The 20,239-nt window shown below is 38.2% G+C and overlaps 2 protein-coding genes across 3 annotated transcripts in view; one reads left to right on the forward strand and one right to left on the reverse strand.

The window, feature by feature from the left end:
• Positions 1-16,649, reverse strand: part of LOC124789838 (integrator complex subunit 5) — a 127,254-nt gene extending 110,605 nt beyond the window's left edge. The window contains exons 1-2 of one of the 2 annotated variants that reach the window (XM_047257334.1): positions 16,582-16,649; positions 14,766-15,004 (exon numbers count right to left, since the gene is read on the reverse strand). In XM_047257334.1, coding sequence (XP_047113290.1) covers positions 14,766-15,002 — 237 coding nt within the window. In that variant the 5' untranslated portion in view covers positions 15,003-15,004; positions 16,582-16,649. Of the gene's footprint in view, positions 1-14,765; positions 15,005-16,581 lie in introns of those variants that run through there. The other variant, XM_047257335.1, reaches the window with a different exon arrangement.
• Positions 16,650-16,691: 42 nt separating this feature from the next.
• LOC124789331 (N-alpha-acetyltransferase 10) lies at positions 16,692-18,155 on the forward strand. The gene is made up of 2 exons (XM_047256649.1): positions 16,692-16,841; positions 17,181-18,155. Exon 2 carries the CDS (start codon positions 17,405-17,407, stop codon positions 17,948-17,950), a length of 546 nt encoding a protein of 181 aa, XP_047112605.1. The 5' UTR covers positions 16,692-16,841; positions 17,181-17,404; the 3' UTR covers positions 17,951-18,155.
• Positions 18,156-20,239: the final 2,084 nt, after the last annotated feature.

Here is a 20,239-nt window from a genome sequence, read left to right on the forward strand (position 1 = left end):
TGGCATCCAACATTGCAGTGGGCAGTGGAAATAATGTTTTGGCTTATCACTGTATGTTCCAAAACACCATGCATAAAAAACAGGATTTTTCTGTGACTTGTACCTTGGGTTCTATTGGTGATAGAAAGGTAGTGTCATGTGTTTCGGATAGCCCTTGGGCTATAAATCAATTGCATACCCAACAGAACAATCATCTTAATGGAAGTATCCTATGTACAGGGTCAAAGTTTGAATATTACACATTTCCTCCAGCCTAGGCAGATGGAGCAAATTGGTTCAGGTGATTCTTTTTGCATTAGATGTGGTCTATGGCTCACCTTAACGGGCTTATGGAGGCACCATTTGGTTCATGGGCAGTTCCTGAGAAAATCCAAAAAGAGGCATTTTTCGCTATTTTTTGGCTGCCAGCACAAGTAACGGCAGAAAAATGCTCAAATTTTAACAGAACGTTCTCTGGGCATTTATCCAGAAGTGTCACCTTCCTGTTTTCAAAAATCTTTTATTCTTTATTGAGATATATTGCCAAAGCATGGTTTTTGGGCATCACAACTAAGCCATGGATTCCAAGATGGTTATGCAGTGCAAATGACTGTAATTTTTATGATATATTACTAAAGAGCCCAATCTCGAACAATGTTGAAAATTTTCTTGATATCTTTATCCGTTTCCGAGATACAGAGGTTGAAACTTACCCTACTTGTACAAATAAAATACGTATGTAAAATCAAGTGTGAGATGAAAATGTAATTTATAACGTGATGCAGCATGGAAAAATATGCTGTAAAATGTCTCCATTATCATCAGAAGGGTTCTGGGAGCCCCATGTCATACTGAAGCACATGTAAAATTTCTGTGCACATAAAATCCGGTCTGATATGTAAAATTAATCAACATGGCTTCAAAATTAGTTGTGTCTTATTTCAGTTCTTCATAGGTAAACTATATAAATTTTCATCATCACCAGTTATCTGCTATATTAGCAGGTCCTTTGCCTCTCCATTTTCTGTGATCCATTGCTTCCTTCTTAAGGCTGCTGTATGTTGTACCATCCATCATGTCATCCAGTATCTGGAATCTCTTCCTTCCTCGCTTCCTTTTCCCTTCTACATAACCTTCTAAAACCGTTTTTATCAGTCTGTCATTCTTTCTTAATATATGCCCAATCCAATTTCTTTTTCTTCTCTTTATTACATCTAGTAACTGTCTTTTCTCTCCCACTCTTCTCAGTACCTCTACATTTTTTACTCTGTCCATCCAACTTATTCTTTCCATCTTCCGCCATGTCCAGATCTCAAAAGCCTCCAGCCTTTCTCTGTCTTTTTTCCTCATAGTCCATGTTTCAGCGCCATATAGAAGAACACTCCATACAAGACATTTTATGAGTCTCTTTCTGAGTTCTCTGTCCAGACCGCTGCAGAAGATTCTCCTTTTCTTATAAAACGCCTCTTTTGCCATTGCTATCCTTGTTTTAATTTCTGTGGTGTACTTCCAGTCGGTGTCTATCCTGCTTCCAAGATACTTAAAATTTTGCACCTGTTCTAGTGTTTCTCCATTCAGCACAATTTTTATTTCCTTATTTCCTCCTATTGCCAATACTTTTGTTTTATTTGTGTTAATTTTCATTCCATATTTTTTTCCGTTAGTTGCAATGGTGTCCACCAAATCCTGTAATTCTTTTTCCCCTGTGGCTAGAAGGACCATGTCATCAGCAAATCTCAAGCACCCTACTCTTCTTCCTCCAATTTCTACTCCTTTGTCATCTAATGAGCATTGGTCAATCATATTTTCCAAGTACAGGTTGAAAAGAGTAGGTGATAAACAGCATCCTTCTCTTACTCCTTTCCCTAGTCTGATCCAGTTTGTACTTTCTCCTCTCACTTTAACTGAAACTTTTTGATTAAGGTATAATGAGTTTATAAGTCTTCTGGTTTTCCAGTCCACTCTCTTTTCCCTCATAATAGTCACCAGCTTGTCCCAAACCACATTGTCAAATGCCTTTTCTAAATCGATGAAGCACATATATAGGTCTCTTCCTTTTTCAATAAACCTTTCTCCCAAGATTCGTAGGAGCCCTATTGCATCTCTGGTGCCCGTATTTCGTCTAAAGCCAAACTGCTCCTCACCGAGATTCTCCTCTATTACTTTTTCAAGTCTTTTATTAATTATTCTTAACATCACTTTGGCTGCATGTGAAATGAGGCTGATTGTCCTGTGCTTGCTGCATTTCTTGGTTCCTTGTTTTTTCGGTAATGGAATCATTACTGTTGTCAAAAAGTCCTCAGGCCATTCACCACTGTCATATATTTTATTACATAACCTCAATATTTCTCTTATTCCATTGTGGTTCAAGCATTTTAGTATTTCTCCCGGTATTGTATCTGTACCTACTGCTTTGCCATTTTTCATTGCAGCAATGGCAGACTTTACTTCTTCCATTATGATGGTCGGTCCTTTCTCATCATCACTTACACTGTTGTGTGATTCAAGTTCCAATTTTACTGACATATAAAAGTGTCTTATGGATGGCATGCCTTGCTTTTGCACAGAAAAGAAGGTAAACAGTGAAAAACACTCCTATTGTGGTAGAAAAAAAGGTGAATATGGTAATGGGGTACCACCTGCCTCACATTCTACCTTCCTCAACACCTTTAAAAAAATTTCCCAAAAATTTTGGCACGGGAACATAATCGCACTTTTGTATCCTGAAGGAAGGAAACAGTGGTAGTGGGAAAGAGGCAGAAAAGTAATAAATATTGGAAGATAATATACAGTGGTTGTGGTGTATGAAGAACAAAGGAGACAACTGAAGTGTGAGAGAAAGAGAAGGACACAGTGACAAGGGAATGCAGTTGACAGCGAAATAACAGTGCTAGGAAAAGACTGAAGGAGACAGTGCCAGAGGGAGAAGAAAAAACCAAAGAGAAAGTGTAAGTAGGTGAGAACCAGTGACAATGAGAGACCGAGTATATCACAATGACAATGAGTAAGAGTGAGACAGTGTCACTGAGAAGGGACAACAGCAGTGGGAAGGAATGAATGAGATAGTTGCAGTAAAAGAGATCAAGTGGGAGAGAGTGACAGTGAGAAGAGACAGTAGTATTATGAGAGAACAAAGGTGACTGTGGCTGTGAGACAGGAGACAGTGACACTTAGAGAGACACAAAGAGATAATGACAATGAGTTGGGCTAAATTAGTGACTTACAGCTGGGCGAGCTTGTGGAAGTGAGAGGTGAGTTGTACGCTAAAAAGAGCATGAATATGTTTGCATGCAAAATTTTTGGGAAAGTTTTTAAAGGTCCTGAGGAAAGCAGAATGGGACAGCTCATACTCCAGTCTTTAGTCAGAGTCTCCAACAGAAGCATTCTTCCACTGCACAGATAAGAGAGAAAAAAATATTTTGAAGATCAATGTTCAAAATGGTTCAAATGGCTCTGAGCACTATGGGACTTAACTGCTGAGGTCATCAGTCCCCTAGAACTTAGAACTACTTAAACCTAACTAACCTAAGGACATCACACACATCCATGCCCAAGGCAGGATTTGAACCTGCGACCATAGCTGTCGCGCGGTTTCAGACTGTAGTGCCTAGAACCACTCGGCCACCCCGGCCGACAAGATCAATGTCAATCAAAGCATCTAACAACAGCTGATGCCTATAACAAAGTATTTTTGTTCATGGGACAGGTGAAGGAAATGCGTGCAACACGTAAAAGAACAAACGGTGTTCTTTTATGATTGGATATAACAATGTTAGGAAAGTATCCATACAGTGAATATCAACTTTGTAACAAAGTAACAGAAGATCAACAGAGGGAATTCTGCTAATGGATTTAATTCTGTGTTAATTTGGCCTTCAGATGCTTCATTCATGCACCTGTACCTTCTTCAATTATGCTTGTTCAACAAAAGTTTAGACAGAAATGAGCATAGGCAAAAGTACGGTGTGAATTTCTTTTGTTACAATTGGCTGTATTAATACATTTAAAGTTGAAGTAGGTACAACAATAACCACATACTGGTTTCTTACTGAATAACTTCCTGAACTTTTCAAAACAAATCCAAGAGAAGTAGTCAAAGGCAGTACTGCACGAGATCTTGCACATCTGCTCACAAGGTTACCAAATCACAAGCATTTATTGAAAAGTCTCAAACCCACACCTGGCAGTCGTGGTGATCTGCCATACTCTCTACTTGACAACAGCACCAGCTGTATGGAACAGTACACATAGTTTTGGATACATTACACTGCTTTCCTTAATTCGTTAAAAATATAGTGCATTTTTAGTTTTCATTTGTTTTGTGACTTCTGCAATCTAAAACTTGTACATTCACTGAATATCTGTGAGGTATTACATTCTCATGGTTATATCGGCCTGCTACCCAGAAGTTCCCAGAGCGAGATTTTCACTCTGCCGTAGAGTGTGCACTGATATAAAATTTCCTGGCAGATTAAAACTGTGTTCCGGACCGAGGCTCAAACTTGGGACTTTTGCCTTTCGTGGGCAAGTGCTCTGTCATCGAGCTACCCAAGAATGACTCATGCCCTCTCCTCACAGCCTTACTTCTGTCAGTATCACACCTCTTACCTTCCAAACTTCACAGAAGCTCTCCTGCGAACCTTGCAGAACTAGCACCCCTGGAAGAAAGGATACTGTGGAGACATGGCTTAGTGATAGCCTGTTCCACAAGGTTTGCAGGAGAGCTACTGTGAAGTTTGGAAGGTAGGAGACAAGATATTGGCAGAAATAAGGCTGTGAGGACGGGGCGTGAGTCATGCTTGGGTAGCTCAGATGGTAGAGCCCTTGCCCGCAAAAGACAAAGGTTTCGAGTTCAAGTCTTGGTCCAGCATACAGTTTTAATCTGCCAGGAAGTTTAATTCCCAGAAGATAGTAACACAACTCATCAGAAGATAAGTATTCACTAATTCTTACTTCATTTCAGTTTACGTGTGTTAATGCTTTTTTGGTTTACTGTAAAAGTAGTGTCACGTGTGATAAATGTAGATTTTGCCATAGATTAGTGAGTCTGGCAGAAAAATGTAAAGATTGTGGGTTGGTGTTTCTATCTACATCTACATCTATACTCAGCAAACCACTGTGAAGTGGATGGCAGAGGGTACACACCATTATACTGGTTATTAGGGTCTTTTCCCATATCATTGACATGTGGAGTGTAGGAAAGCTGACCATTTAAACACCTCTATGTGTGCTGTAATTAATCTAATCTTATCCTCATAGTTCCTATGGGAGCAATATGCAGGGGTCTGTGGTATATTCCTGGAGTCATAATTTAAAACCAGGACTTGAAACTTTGTCAGTACCTTCTCGATATAGTTTCTGCCTATATTCAGGAGTTTGGCTGTTCAGTTCTTTCAACATCTTAGTGACACCCTCCAGTAGGTCAAACGAACCTGTGACAATTCATGCTGTCCTTCTCAGTAATGTTCAATACACTCTGATAGTCCCACTTGGTATGGGTTCCACACACTTGAGCAATATTCCAGGATGGATGGAACAAGTGATTTGCAATCAATCTCCTTTGTAGACTGATTGTATTTCTCTAGTATTCTACCAATATACTGAAGCCTGCTACCTGCCTTATCCACAACTGAGCCTACGTGATTGTTACACTTCATATCTCTACCACATGTTACATCCAAGTATTTGTACGAGTTTACAGATTCCAACTGTGACTCACCAATATTATGTTCATAGGATGCTATGGTTTTTTAACATTTAAAGCAAGCTGCAAATCATTCCCCATTCTGAAATATTATCAAGTTGCAACTGAATATTGATACAGCCCCTGCTACCTGCCTTATCCACAACTGAGCCTACATGATTGTTACACTTCATATCTCTACCACATGTTACATCCAAGTATTTGTACGAGTTTACAGATTCCAACTGTGACTCACCAATATTATGTTCATAGGATGCTATGGTTTTTTTAACATTTAAAGCAAGCTGCAAATCATTCCCCATTCTGAAATATTATCAAGCTGCAACTGAATATTGATACAGCTTTTCAGACTTTACTTCATCGTAGAGAACTGCATCATCTGTGAAAACTCTGAGGTTATTATTGTAATTGTAATAATAACCTCAGAGTTTTCACAGATGATGCAGTTCTCTACAATGATCATCTGTGAAAACTCTGAGGTTATTCTTACAATTGAAATAATAACCTCATAGTTTTCACAGATGATGCAGTTCTTTACAATGAAGTAAAATCTGAAAAGCTGTACCAGTATTCAGTTGTAGCTTGATAAGATTTCAGAATGGGGAATGATTTGCAGCTTGCTTCACAAACTGAACAGCGAGGCACACAAAACACTCCCCTAGAGTACACCTGAAATTACTTCTACATCTGTCAACCACTCTCCACCCAGGATAACATGCTGCATTCCCCTACCAAAAATCCTAAATCCAGTCACATATTTCATCTGATACCCCATACACAGTGCGTTCCATAAGTAAAGTGACCAAATTCATAAAAAATCATTTATTGAATATATTCGTATAAATAATCAAAAATTTTCAAAATAGCACACTCTTGCATCGATACACTTCTGGAGGCGGTGTTTCCATGCCTGGAAGGCATCCTGGAATGTCTTTTCTGGAATGTCCTTTAGAGCTGATGTAACATGTGCCTGGATGCTTTCAATTGTGTCCCAATGTTTTCGTTTCATGGCTCCTTTTAACTGAGGAAACAAAAAAAAGTCAGCGGGAGCCACGTCAGGACTGTAGGGAGGCTGGGGAACCAATGGGGTCTTGGTCCTGGACAGGGAGTCGTTGACAATGAAGGCACCATGACTCGACGCGTTGTCGTGGTGAACTTTTCACGTGTCCTTGATGTCACATCGGTAGTAGTGCGAGACCCTCCTTTTCAGTCTTTTGAGCACTTCCAAGTAGAAAGCTGAGTTCACTGTAGTTCCGGTAGGAATGAATTCATGGTGGACAATGCCTCTGATGTCAAAGAAGACAATGAGCATGGTTTTGATCCTCGACTTGCTCATGCATGCCTTCTTGGGATGGGTCGACGATGGGGTGTGCCACTCTGAACTCTGCCTTTTTGTCTCAGGGTCGTCCTAAAAAATCCACGACTCACCGCCAGTGATAACTGTTTAAAAAAATGAGGATCATTTTCACACATTCCCAACATTTCTCAGCACCGAAGTACTCGCATGTGCTCGGGTTCGTCGGTCAACACTTTTGGGACGAGTTTGGCACACACCTCTCTCACGTTCAAATCTTCAGTCACAATGCAGAAAATGGTTGTTTTTGACATGTTTAGAGTTTGTGCTATCAACTGAAGGCTCAGTCATTTGTCAGAGTTTAAACAACCGCGCACACGTGTCACATTTTTCATCGACTTGTGCGGTTGATGGCCGTCCACTGCGAGGTTCGTCGGTTATCTCCTCTCAGCCCTCCATGAACGACTTGTGCCATCGGAAAACTTGTGATTTGGACAAGCAATCAGTCCCAAAGGCATGCTGAAGTAATGGAGACATTTCGGTAGCGGACTTCCCAAGTTTAACGGAAAATTTGATAGCGTACCGTTGCTCTACAGAATGATCCATTGTGCTATGTTACATAAACTCAAAACACGGTTGACGGAAATGCACATCCTGACTCTCCGGCAGCTCACAGCCGAATGAGACAAAGAGCGTTTTGAAGCTAACACCCCCGTCCACTTAGCCCAGCCAGTTACAACACGCTGTGGTGTACCATTGCGTCAGAAAAAAACTGGTTGCATTACTTATGGAATGCACTCTAACGATCGTACTTTTGATGTGCAGTATACGCATGGTACTGAGTCATATCCCTTTCAGAAACATTGCATCTACCTGGCTTCCTTATTCCGTGGCTTTCAGGATGTCAAATGAAAAAAGTGCTAGGTGTGTTTCACATGTTCTACATTTTCGAAATCCGTGGTGTTTGGCAGGTCATTCCATTGGAGATACACCTTTATATTTGAGCTCAGAATATCTTATAAGATTCTACAACAAATAAATGCTAAGGACATTGGAAGGCAGTTTTGTGGATCACTTCTGCTACCCATCTTGAAAGCAGGTGTGACCTGTTCTTTCTTTCAACTACTGGGCAAAGTTTTTGTTTGAAGGATCAACAACAGGTTACGAAGTACAGAGGGAGCTAACTGAGCTGTGAATTGGGTAAGAATCTAATAGAGATTGCCTTGGGGCCTGGGGATTTGTTCAGTTGTAATGTTTTCAGCTGTTTCTCAATGCCACTGACACCAATGCCTATTTCACTTATCTTTTCAGTGGTACAAGAATCAAGTTGGGGCAATATTCCTGGGTTTTTCTCTGTAAAGGAACATTTGAAGACAGAGTTAAGCATTTCTACTTTCATTTTACTACTCTCAGCTTCAGTTCCAGTCTCGTCCATGGGGGACACTGAGTTTAGTGCTGCTAACAGTCTTTACATGTGACCACAATTTCTTTGGGTCTGTGAAAGATCATTTGACAATAATATGCTACAGAAATCACTGAAGGCTTCATGTATTGCTCTCTTGACTGCCAAACTTGTTTCATTCAGCATCCCTCTATCTACAGCCCTATGCTTTGTATTATGCTTTTCATGCAGTAGTCCCTGTTCCCCCCCCCCCCCCCCCCCTCCTCAGTTACTGTATTACTGTGTACCATGGACAGTTTCTCCCATTATGAACTGTTCTATTGGGTTCATATCCACCCAGTGCATGGTCAACTACTCTTTTAAACTTAAGCCACATTATCTCTACATGTTCCTGTCAGCTAAAGGTTTCCAGTTCCTCACTGAGGTATGACAATAGTATTTCTCTGTCTAGTTTGCTGAACACGTAAATCTTTCTGCTTGTTTTACTTATCCTGTGTGTTTTGGTATTCCTTGTTGCTATAGCTGTGTTATGGTTACTGATACTAGTTCCAATGTGGACTACATCAAATATTCAGGTCTGTCTGTGGCAATCAGATCTAACGTGTTTCCATCATGAGTGTGGTTCTGAACTATCGGTTCTAGGTAGTTTTCGGAAAAGGCATTTAGCAAAAATAGGATCAAATAGTTCACTTGAAGACAATGTATTAAAAATATCAGCCCACAAAACTTCAAACAATTAAACATAATACTAATACCTTTTACTGAAATTAACAGAGTTATAGAAGTTCTAAAAAACAAAAGCTCAGGTGGAACTGACGGAATTTCAAACACAAGTCTGACGGATTGTTCTAACTTAATATATAATGCCCTTAGTGATACATGTAATGAATAACTGGCACAGAGAATTTTTCCAGACAGATTAAAATATTAAGAACAATGACAAGAAAAATTTAAATAACGCTCTTTCAGTAAATACTACAGGCCTTAAATAATAAAATATCATCAGTTGGTATTTTTTGTGGTCTTTCCAAGTTGCTTGATTGCACAGATCATCCTGTTCTCTTAGAAAAACTAAGTCTTATGGAATTGATGGCTTTAAAAGCAACTTGCTTGAATCATAATTAACAAATAGAATGCCAAAAGTTGCACTGAATAATTCAAACAAAGTTGGAAAGAGAAAAAATTTTAGTAACTGTGGAGAAATCATGAAGGGCATCCCACGGGGTTCAATTTCGGGTCCACTCCTATTCTTTAAATATGTGCATTACCTTCCACATTTATGAAACGGAACTGGTGCTTTTGCTAATGATACTAGTGCTATGATAAACCCAATTAGAAAGAAAGCAACAGAAGAGATTCTTAGTGGTGTTACTCATAGAATTATTTTGTAATTCAGTAACTTTTTAGAAAACACCTACATTCATTTCCGTACAACTAACAGAGTCATACCAACAATTGATATAGCACACAAACAGCAGCCAGCAAACAGGGTAGAATGCTCCAAATTTTTGGGTGTGCATACTGATGAAAACTTTACCTGGAAGAAGCATTTTTCTGAGTCCCTAAACAGTTATGCTCGGCTACTTCTGCCCTTCGCATAAATGCTAGTCTTGGGGACAAACAAATCAATCTCCTAATATTAATGAATAATTTTCTAGGGTAACTCAGAATGAAAGTATTAACTGCACAAAAGTAAGCAGTAAAAATAATATGCGGTGTTCACTAACGGTCATCTTACAGGTACCTCTTTGAGGTGTTAGGTACTGTAACTGTACCATCCCAACATAATAGTCGCAAATAAAATTCATCATAAATTAACCATCACAATTTGAGAATCATAATGATGTCCATGTCCACAACATAACAGGAAAAAATGGCCTTTATTACCCATTATTAAAGATGTCACAGGCTAGCAACAAACATTTTTGATCTTTACCCAATAACATAATGTGTGACAGATAGCAAAGCAAGTTTTAAATGTAACCTAAAATCATTTCTTCTGGATATGTCCTTTTCTATTCCATGGACGAAATTTCATTTAAAAACTAGTATAATGTAAAAATACTAGTTTTAAGTGTAGCTGCCTGAGTAAGACGGAAAAATAAAATCTTCATTAATTATATATATTATCATGTATACACATCCTGTAAATTGCCTCATTCCACATAATTTCAATAAAAAAACTCATTCATATGCTCAATGGAATATGTAGCTAACCAACTAACACAAGTTTTGAAAGCATCCTTTAAGAAGAGGTCACAATAAATTTTCATAAAAACAAGTGTTACAGTTACTTTCTAGGCCTTCTTGTAAATACCAGCCATATGGATCAGTTTAATGAAATAAAAAAATGTCAAAATAATTGTACATTTTAATAATGCGTGCACAACATGACACTGATGACAAAATAACCTGTTGTCAGAGCAGAGTTATATAACTGAACCACTAATAGAATTTTTCAGAGAAACTATGCTTTCCTCAAACACAAAAATGGCATTAATAAATTTTAGTAGTTCTGCATTAGTGAAAAGGTGTTCAACATGCTTGCACTAACTGCTGTGGTTGTCCTCTATCTGAGTAATATCAACACTATTAAATAATAACTATGACAATTTAAGTAAACTGATTATTCTGTCACTGAATGAATTAAGACTTATAACTGAAGACACAAATTGTAGTTGTCCAACAGAATATTTTATTCAGTAAACTGTTTCTTGGGTTATTAAAAAAATTAAAAAAAGACAGTTCATTAAATAGATGCATATTGTATGACATTTATCTGTTGCTGAAACTTAAAATAGCAGAAAGAAAATGAAATATGAAATTCCACATTTAATATGTATTTAGGCAAAGGAATGCTGTTACGTCGTTGTTTGACTGTTCCACAGATTCATAAATAACAGCTATTGATATTAGTGGCCCCAATACCGAAAAACAATTAAGACTACTCAACGTGAAGAAGATACCAGGGACTGGTGGAATTCCAGTTAGATTTGACATTGAATACATTGTGGGATTAGCTCCTTTCCTAGGTCATGTTTATTGAAAATCTCTTGTGCAATGAATGGTCCTGCATGACTGGAAAAGAGTACAGGGCACTCCTGCTTACAAAATGAGTATAAGACCAAATGTATGGAATTGCAGATAAATATCCCTGACATCTTTAATTTGGCCATTTCATATGGAATGCGTCAACTGTGATTGTATTATAAATTTATGTAATAATTTTTTCTGATTCAGTCATTTTTCTACTAATACTTAATTACCTTGATGTGTTTCAGCAGCTTGCTCACTTTTTTGTTAATATTTAATTAGCAAGACTTATTTTGGCAGCTGTCTGTCGCAGAATCCCAGAGCATATTCTGAACTCAAACATTATGAAGTTTCTGGTGGAAAACAAGCTTCTCTTAAAGAATCAACACAGATTCAGGAAAAGGCACTCATATGAAACACACCATATAAAGGTATAAGTCTTTTTGTTGTGTCTGTCTGTAACTCAACATCAACCCCTGTCGATGAGTAAACAGTCTATCCTTTCCATAACATTTTTGTTATACCATCCTTGATTTTCCATTGTTTGATCATGTGAAACACAGTTTGCCTTATTTGTATGCAACATCTCACAAGCAATATATGTAAGTAAACAGGTGGATTCTACCTTCTTAGATTTAGAAAAGCCATTGGACACTATACCACATAGTCAACCACTAGCCAAAATATGATCCAATGATGTATCTTGCCAAGTGTGTAACTGGATTCATAAATATTCAACTAACACAAAGAAAAGTTATACTAGACAATGAACGATCTACAGAAATGAAAGTAACGAAGGTTGTTCTCCATGGGAGCATAATAGGACGTCTGATGTTCTCAATATAAATTAAGAATTTATACAAAAGGATAAGCCACAATATAAGATTGTTTGATAATGATGTCATTTCTACAGTGGAAACAGAGAAAAACATGGGAAAAAATTGCACTTAGAGTAGTGACAATGTTCTTTAAATGTGGATGAAAGTATGATAATGCCTATAACAGACAGAAAGAACCCAACAGTACTGGAGTACAAGATTAGTGGTGAACATTTTGAGCACATCATAAAACAATGTGCGGTCCTAAAACATTTGACTGCACTCTGACCAGTGCAGAGCCGCGAAACAAGATCAAGAAGGTGCTGACTCACACGCCAATGGAAAGGGCGAGCAGTGCCACACCTCCAGGAAGACAGTTCAGCGACCTTACCAGCTGCCCATCCTTGGTCGGGGTCCGTCCCGTCAGAGACTTCAAGAGCATCAGTACTGAGTAATAGGAAGACAATACTTAATCTGCGTTCTGTAAGTATTAATAGTCTGTCAAAGTAATTGCATTTAGGAGGCACAGGAACCACATCAAACCACCTCATAACAAGAAGTTAAATTTTGTTTCTTTCCTTTTTAGAAATAAAGTGTTCTATTAATATTCCAGTGTTATGTACAGATCATTTTGGATTCCTGCCACCAGTCATTGCAACTTCTCTCCTTCCTTGTCTGTGTTTGTGCCGACACCAAAAGTAGCCAACACGACACATAGCATTTAGAAGGCAGACTAAGAGGAGAGAAAAATGGAATGAACATGAAAAATTGTATTAGGGAAAGTGAATGGAAGTTCTGTTGGAAGGATTCTGGAAAACTGCAGTGAATCTGCAATTGAAATTGCACAGAAGACACTAGTCTGTCAAATTCTAGAGCACTGTTCTCACATTTGGAGCCTTTATCAAGGCGGCTTGACAATAGATATCGAACAAATTCGGACACACACTGCTAGGATTGTAACAGGCCTATGAAGACCATACACAATTGCAACAGAAAAAAATGTTAAAATCTGTGTGAAATCTTATGGGACTTAACTGATAAGGTCATCAGTCCCCAAGCCTACACACTACTTAACCTAAATTATCCTAAGGACAAACACACACACACCCATGCCCGAGGGAGGACTCAAACCTCCGCCGGGACCAGCCGCATGCAACATAAAGACACAGGGGCCTTCAATGGAAATCCTTGGAAGAAAGACGCCATTATTTTTGCAAAACCCTGGTGTGTAAATTTAGAGAACCATTATTCAAAGAAGGCTGTATAATCACCATGCTGCCACCATTTTATATCTTTAGTAGGGATCATGTGAATATGAGAAGAGAGGCATATATACAGCTATTGGTGAATTACCAGAGACTGCAATACCGCCCATCTGCTTGGACCAATGACATTATCGCCATATCAAAAACCCCTATTTCAAGTGTATCCAACATAGCCATCAAAATATTGATCATAACAGTCACAAAAATACAAATAACCCACAAACCAGCTCAGTGACTAAACCCAAAGCAGTTAGTGGGGCAAGCATGTGTTTTGAGCAGGGACGAACTAAGAATTCAATAACAAAAACAACATTTCTGTACATGGTGTAACACACTGCAAAAAACTAAACACACAAAACTGCCAAAAAATGAAACCTAATAAAACCATACAAAGCACATCATAAGGTAATGGTATGCCAGACTTCAGTTAATCTATACAGCTCACCCTAGACCACGATACATACAACTAAAAAAGCTGGTATCCCAAATTCTCGTAAACCTAAATAGTTTAACCCAAGACCGGAATAATCTTTTCTGCCTATATTTTGCTTTTGCTAAATGTGGGACAGTTACTATTACATTTACTATTTCAAATAATAAATAGCAATGAAGTATACACAGCAGTACAATACTGAATTCATGGAACCTATATAGCTAAACCCTAGGTCATATTACCATTAACGCCCCTCTCCCCCACAAGTGCACATTCCGGTATCCCAATCTCCAGTAAACATATGTAGCTCAACCCTAGACTGGGATACTAATAACCCCTCTCCACAATTATAAAAGCCAGATCCCAATCTTCAGTTAACCTATACAGCTCAACCCTAGTCCAGATACCGATATACCCCAACCACACGTACAAAAGCTGGTGTCCCAAACATTTCACTTTAACTCCGCAACAAACGCATCACAGCACAACGCAACTTCATCAAGGGTCTAAGCTGACTTACAGTACCCTACAACCAAGTATACCCATTATTTTTTGCTCGCTCAATATGTGAATGGAATGGATAAGAAATCAAACAGTGATACGATTTACCCTTGGTCACGTACCGTACATTTGTTTGCAGAGTATATATGTAGGTATAGAAAATCTGTGCTGTTTTGTAGTGATTATACGTTTACAGCAACATTTGCAAATGCATACACAATGCAATACTGATTTCTCTATCCAAATTAGGTATGTGCTAAGTATGCCTTACATACACAGGATAACAGATAATGATTACAAGGAAAACACACAGTAGTATAAATGGTGTTCTCCTACCTTCTGCCCTGCTGCAGTTTCACTCATGTATTTGGAAACTGAACCTTCAAATAATGTACAAAAGTATTCAAGCACAGCATCCCTTGTAGCTGGTAGAGTCTTCAGTAATGACAGTGCTCTGCGTGCAAGTTCTAATGGATTTGTCTTCACTGACCTGGTTGCTCCTGCAAGGAATGCTCGCAGTTCACTGAGCAGGTCATGAGATGGTACAGCTTTGATAACACTTGTCCCAGCCATACCTGTAAAAAATTTAACATTAGTTTGGTCTCATCATAACACATTACCATTTACATTCTTCCCTTTGTCCCTTTGTAGGCACTAAATATTACTTCACTTGATGGAGGTTAGCAACACCTTATTCATAAATTGCCACCAATAACAGAATTTAGAGTTGTATCTTGTACTTTATGTAGTTTTAAGATAACACAGGGCTCCTGATTAACTATTTTGTGAGATAAAACCTTCATTATGCTATCTGATGGGAGGTTGTGAAATGTGAGAGCCCCAGCTACTACTGTGTCACTCATTTTCAAACAAAATCTGGCAAAACTGAAAGCAGACGTAAAAAGAAAGATGTCTTTTGAATGCAACTATGTTACACTGCTGCACAGTTTAACCAATAAAACTGGCAAACTTTAAAACCAATTCTGTTGTTTGTCACAAGTCTTAACTTCTTTGTAATGCTGAGCTCCATAGTTGACTGACACTAACACTGATGATTAATGAAAACCACCCTAGCTATATTAACACTCATTTCTTGTGCCACAACGAGTTGCATCAGTATCATGACATAAAAGGTGCAGTTGTTATATGTGACATTAATGACAAAATCGGGAAATGATTATGACAAACATTCTGCCGACCATCTGGCAAGCAGTAAGTGCATGCAACATGGCATTTGTACTAAAATTAAGATACACAGCAATGTTTAAGTGATCATCGTTTCCCCAATTTTGTCACATATAACAACCATATCTTTTATATTATGGTACAATATTAGCACAACTCGGTAACCTATGTTCTAAAAGAACGAAACCAGTTGTGATACATTAAATGTGTTTTAATACAGCTGTAATGGTTTCCTTGAATCATTACTATTATTTTAACTGCAGCTCATTTTACAAGTTGGTAAAGCAGTAGGCCTAATGTATGTACGAGCACAAAGTGACCATATCTACTGTACATATGATAAATACATACAAGTTAAAATAACTTGAAAAGTTTGTTTTAATGTGTTGCAGCTATTACGGGAATGGTTGTTCCTGACAGAAAAGTAGAGTGTGTTTTCATCTGCAGTGCCTACAGTTTAATGAAGTTATCTAATTTCATTTCTGTGTTCACATACCTTGGATTAGAGTAACAAGATTATTTATCACAGTTCTCCCAATGGAACGAGATGCGTGAAAATACAAACTACGAAATCCTAATTTTGCGTGTGATACAGTCGAGCCTCAACTACGTCAAATTATTTTGTACTACTCTGAAAATAATTCCCCTCTTAAATTGTTCAAAACATAACAATGGTGTTATCACATCTTTTCTAGTAAAGTTCCCAAAAATGGAAATGAGTGGATCTTTTTACCTGTTTTTTTCTGTTACAATTTTAATAAATGTCTTTCAATTGCGATAACTGTAATAGTTAACACTAAAATGAAAAAGCATTTTTTTTTTTACTACAGTTGGCAAAAATTCATAGAATTGACAAAACAGTTAAATAGCACTGCAGAGAAAAACACTCTATCTTCGACAGGTACTTTTAAATGAAATCTATCTAATTATACTTTTTTTATGTAGATTTATTTAAAAAGATACACACCTGTTACTTCAAATACAACATGTAAGTCCGGTCCGCAAATAAACACAAACAGCTCCAACTACTCGTTTTATCGACAATATTATTATCGACCAGTCGACATATAAGCTTCGCGCGGCCGAATGATAGTCGTTTGTTGAGTCGTTTATGACGATAATGTGACTCTTTGAACGTTCAGTTTGCGATGATTGCGTAGGGTAAAGACGGGTGCAGTGGTACTTTTCTTGTACTGTGATAACTTTTGCCAGAAATCTTTTGAAGAGGTAGTTTCCCATTCCTTTAGACATTATTACTTTTCTAATCTAACAGCTGTTTTCTATGTAATCAAAATGGCGTGTTTGCTGTGATGAGTGCATGCTCCTCATTCGACTGGGTGTTATGATTCAAATTAGCATTTTTTAAATATTTACAAAAGGAGTGATTTATAGAAATTAGTTTTTCTGTTACTATGAAGGAGTTGTTATTAGCAATATTCTCTCTGATCTCGGCCTTGTTGTTAGTGTTGTTGATTGTCGTTATAGGTGAGGGCTGTTTTGTTTGTATGACTTCGTGTTCCTTATATATCAAACGATGTCAAATGACCAATACTATCTCGGTTACAGGTTGGTACCTCGTATGGAAAATCTTTCTGTCGCGGTTTCGTTTTGTAAGGGAATTGCTTGGTGGCATGAACGAACCTCCACCACCTCCTGCTGAACAAAGGCCTGCCCGACCAAGAAGGAAATACAGGAAAGAGTGATCGCATTTTCTCATCCAGACGACTCCGAACTGTTGCCCTGAACTGTGTAAAATTTGTAATTGAAGGATACATTTAAAAATAATCAAAATGAATATACGATGCGCGAAACCGGAAGACCTGATGAACATGCAGCATTGTAATTTATTGTGTCTGCCAGAGAATTATCAAATGAAATATTACTTTTACCATGGTTTATCATGGCCTCAACTAAGTTACGTAGCAGAAGACGAAAAGGGGCAGATTGTAGGTTACGTGCTCGCTAAAATGGAAGAAGATAGTGAAGACAATCCACATGGTCATATTACGTCGTTAGCGGTAAAACGTTCCCATCGAAGACTAGGTCTGGCTCAGAAATTAATGGACCAGGCATCAAGAGCAATGGTTGAGTGCTTTAACGCGAAGTATGTATCATTACACGTCAGGAAAAGTAACAGAGCTGCCCTAAATCTTTATACAACAACGCTCAAATTCACAATTTCTGAAATTGAACCTAAGTACTATGCCGATGGCGAAGATGCGTACGCTATGAAGAGGGATTTATCGTTATTTGCTGCCCAGATGCCTTCGTGTGATACCAACACAACGATTGACACCAAAAATGTAGATGATAAAGTTTTGTCAGAAAGATTGTGATATCATTTCTGGGTCATTTGGTGAAAACTTGTTGCAGTACATAAGTGGAAGCTGGAACATTTCTTGTTCCAATTCAGTGGAAGTGTTTTTACTAATTATATGAGTAAATACTACTAAGGAGAAGTTCTAGTATTTTAATCTGTATTAATTACTTGTAATCATGATCTGTGCAGTTTTTGGAAAAATACAATTCTGTCAAAAATAACTAATGGATTCAATGATCAATGGTTGTGACATACCCCATATTCATATCTTACAATTGATCATTTAATTTACATGTTAACAGATTTGAATGTGATGTTCATAGCCATTATTGCAATTTTGCCCATGTTGTAATGAAATTATATCACCTGTTATAATTTTAATTCACCACACTTTGGTCTCTCAGTTATAAATTGCAAATATATTCTTTTTGTATGTGTGATTATACATAACCCAGCCCCATCTCAATGGTAGTTGGGGGGGGGGATGTTATAGCTGCTGAGAGAGAAAAAATGGCCAGTGACAGGGAAGTAACCTCCATCATGATTTGGTTGAGTTTGTACTGAAAGTGACGAAAACAAACAAGGGCATTTGCCATCATTCCAAATCTTTCTTGGTTATATGGCATTGTTAGTATGTTGGCTGTATATATTTTGTGTGTCCTCATCCATACTCTGCAAACCATTGTGGGATGCATGTTGACATAAGTAGGCTTTCACGATATATGCTTAGTTGGCCTACCTTCAAATGTCTGTGACAGTTCAGTTTTTTTAGCATAACTGTGATGCTTTGCTTGGGTCATAACAAAACTGTCCCTTTGTGTTGCCTTTCTTTATTTGTGTACAGTACATCCTGTTAGTCTGTATTGGCATCGGTCCTTCAAACATGAGCAATATACGACAATGGATTCCACTAGTGTTGGGCAAGCAATCTCCTTTGTAGGCTGATAGCAATTCCCATGTATTCTAACAATGTCCGCTGCTGTACCTGTGATGCAGCCAGTTTTATTTCATGTACTTATGAATAGTACACTAAGATACTTTTATGAGTTGATGGCTTCAAACTGTGACTCATTGATATTGTCATAGGATGCTATGATGTTTCATTTTGCAAAGTGCAAGATTTTTACATTTCTGAGCATTTTAAGTAAGCTCTCAGTCTTTGCCCTACTTTGAAATTTTATCAAGATCAGACTGAATATTTGTGCAGCTTTTTAGATAATACTTCATTGTAGATAACTGCATGATCTTCAAAAAGCCTGAGGTTACTATTAGTTACAACATCATCAATATACAACATTAAGAACAGCAAGGGTCCAACACATTTCCTTGGGGCGTAATTGAAATGATTTCATCTGTCGATGTCACTCCGTCGAAGATAACCTGCTGCGTCAACTGTAACAAAAAACCCTCAATTCAGTTAGAAATCTTACTTTCGATAATAACCATAGGTGCAGTAGCGAAACAATTGCTTTTCAAAAGCCAGTAAGTTCTACATATACCGTGACTGCTTTGATCTAGTGTTTTCTGGATGTCAAGAGAAAAGTGCAGATTCAGTTTTACGTTATAGAAGTTTTCGGAATCCGTGCTAGCTGGCATGAAAGAGGTCATTCTGTTTAAGATATCTTATTATTTTAGCTCTGAATATGTTCTAAAGTTTCATGACAAATGTATGTTGAAATGAAATGTGTGGCTAGGGCCTCCCGTCGGGTAGACAGTTCGCCTGGTGCAAGTCTTTCGATTTGACGCCACTTTGGCGACTTGCGCGTCTATGGGGATGAAATGATGATTAGGACAACACGGCACCCAGTCCCTGAGCGGAGAAAATCCCCGACCCAGCTGGGAATCGAACCTGGACCCTTAGGATTGACAGTCCATCGCACTGACCACTCAGCTACTGGGGGCGGACATTGAGGATATTGGACAGTTTTGTGAATCACTTCCCCTACTCTTCTTGTACATGCGTGTGACACATGCTCTCTTCCAACCATTGACATGGTTGTTTGTTCGAAGGATCTGCAATGTTTTATAGTTAAGAGGGTCTAACTAGAGCTTTGTACACTTTTAAGACTTTTTAAGCTGTTTGAAACTTCCTGGCAGATTAAAACTGTGCCAGACCGAGACTTGAACTCGGGACCTTTGCCTTTCGCGGGCACTTGCCTGTGAAAGGCAAAGGTCCTGAGTTCTAGTCTCAGTCTGGCACACAGTTTTAATCTGCAGGAAGCTTCATATCAGCGCACACTTTACTGCAGAGAGAAAATCTCATTCTGGTTTCAACTGTTTCTTGACACCTTTGACACTACTTGCT

The sequence above is a fragment of the Schistocerca piceifrons genome, chromosome 3 (genome assembly GCF_021461385.2).
Source record: "Schistocerca piceifrons isolate TAMUIC-IGC-003096 chromosome 3, iqSchPice1.1, whole genome shotgun sequence".
NCBI lineage: Eukaryota > Metazoa > Arthropoda > Insecta > Orthoptera > Acrididae > Schistocerca > Schistocerca piceifrons.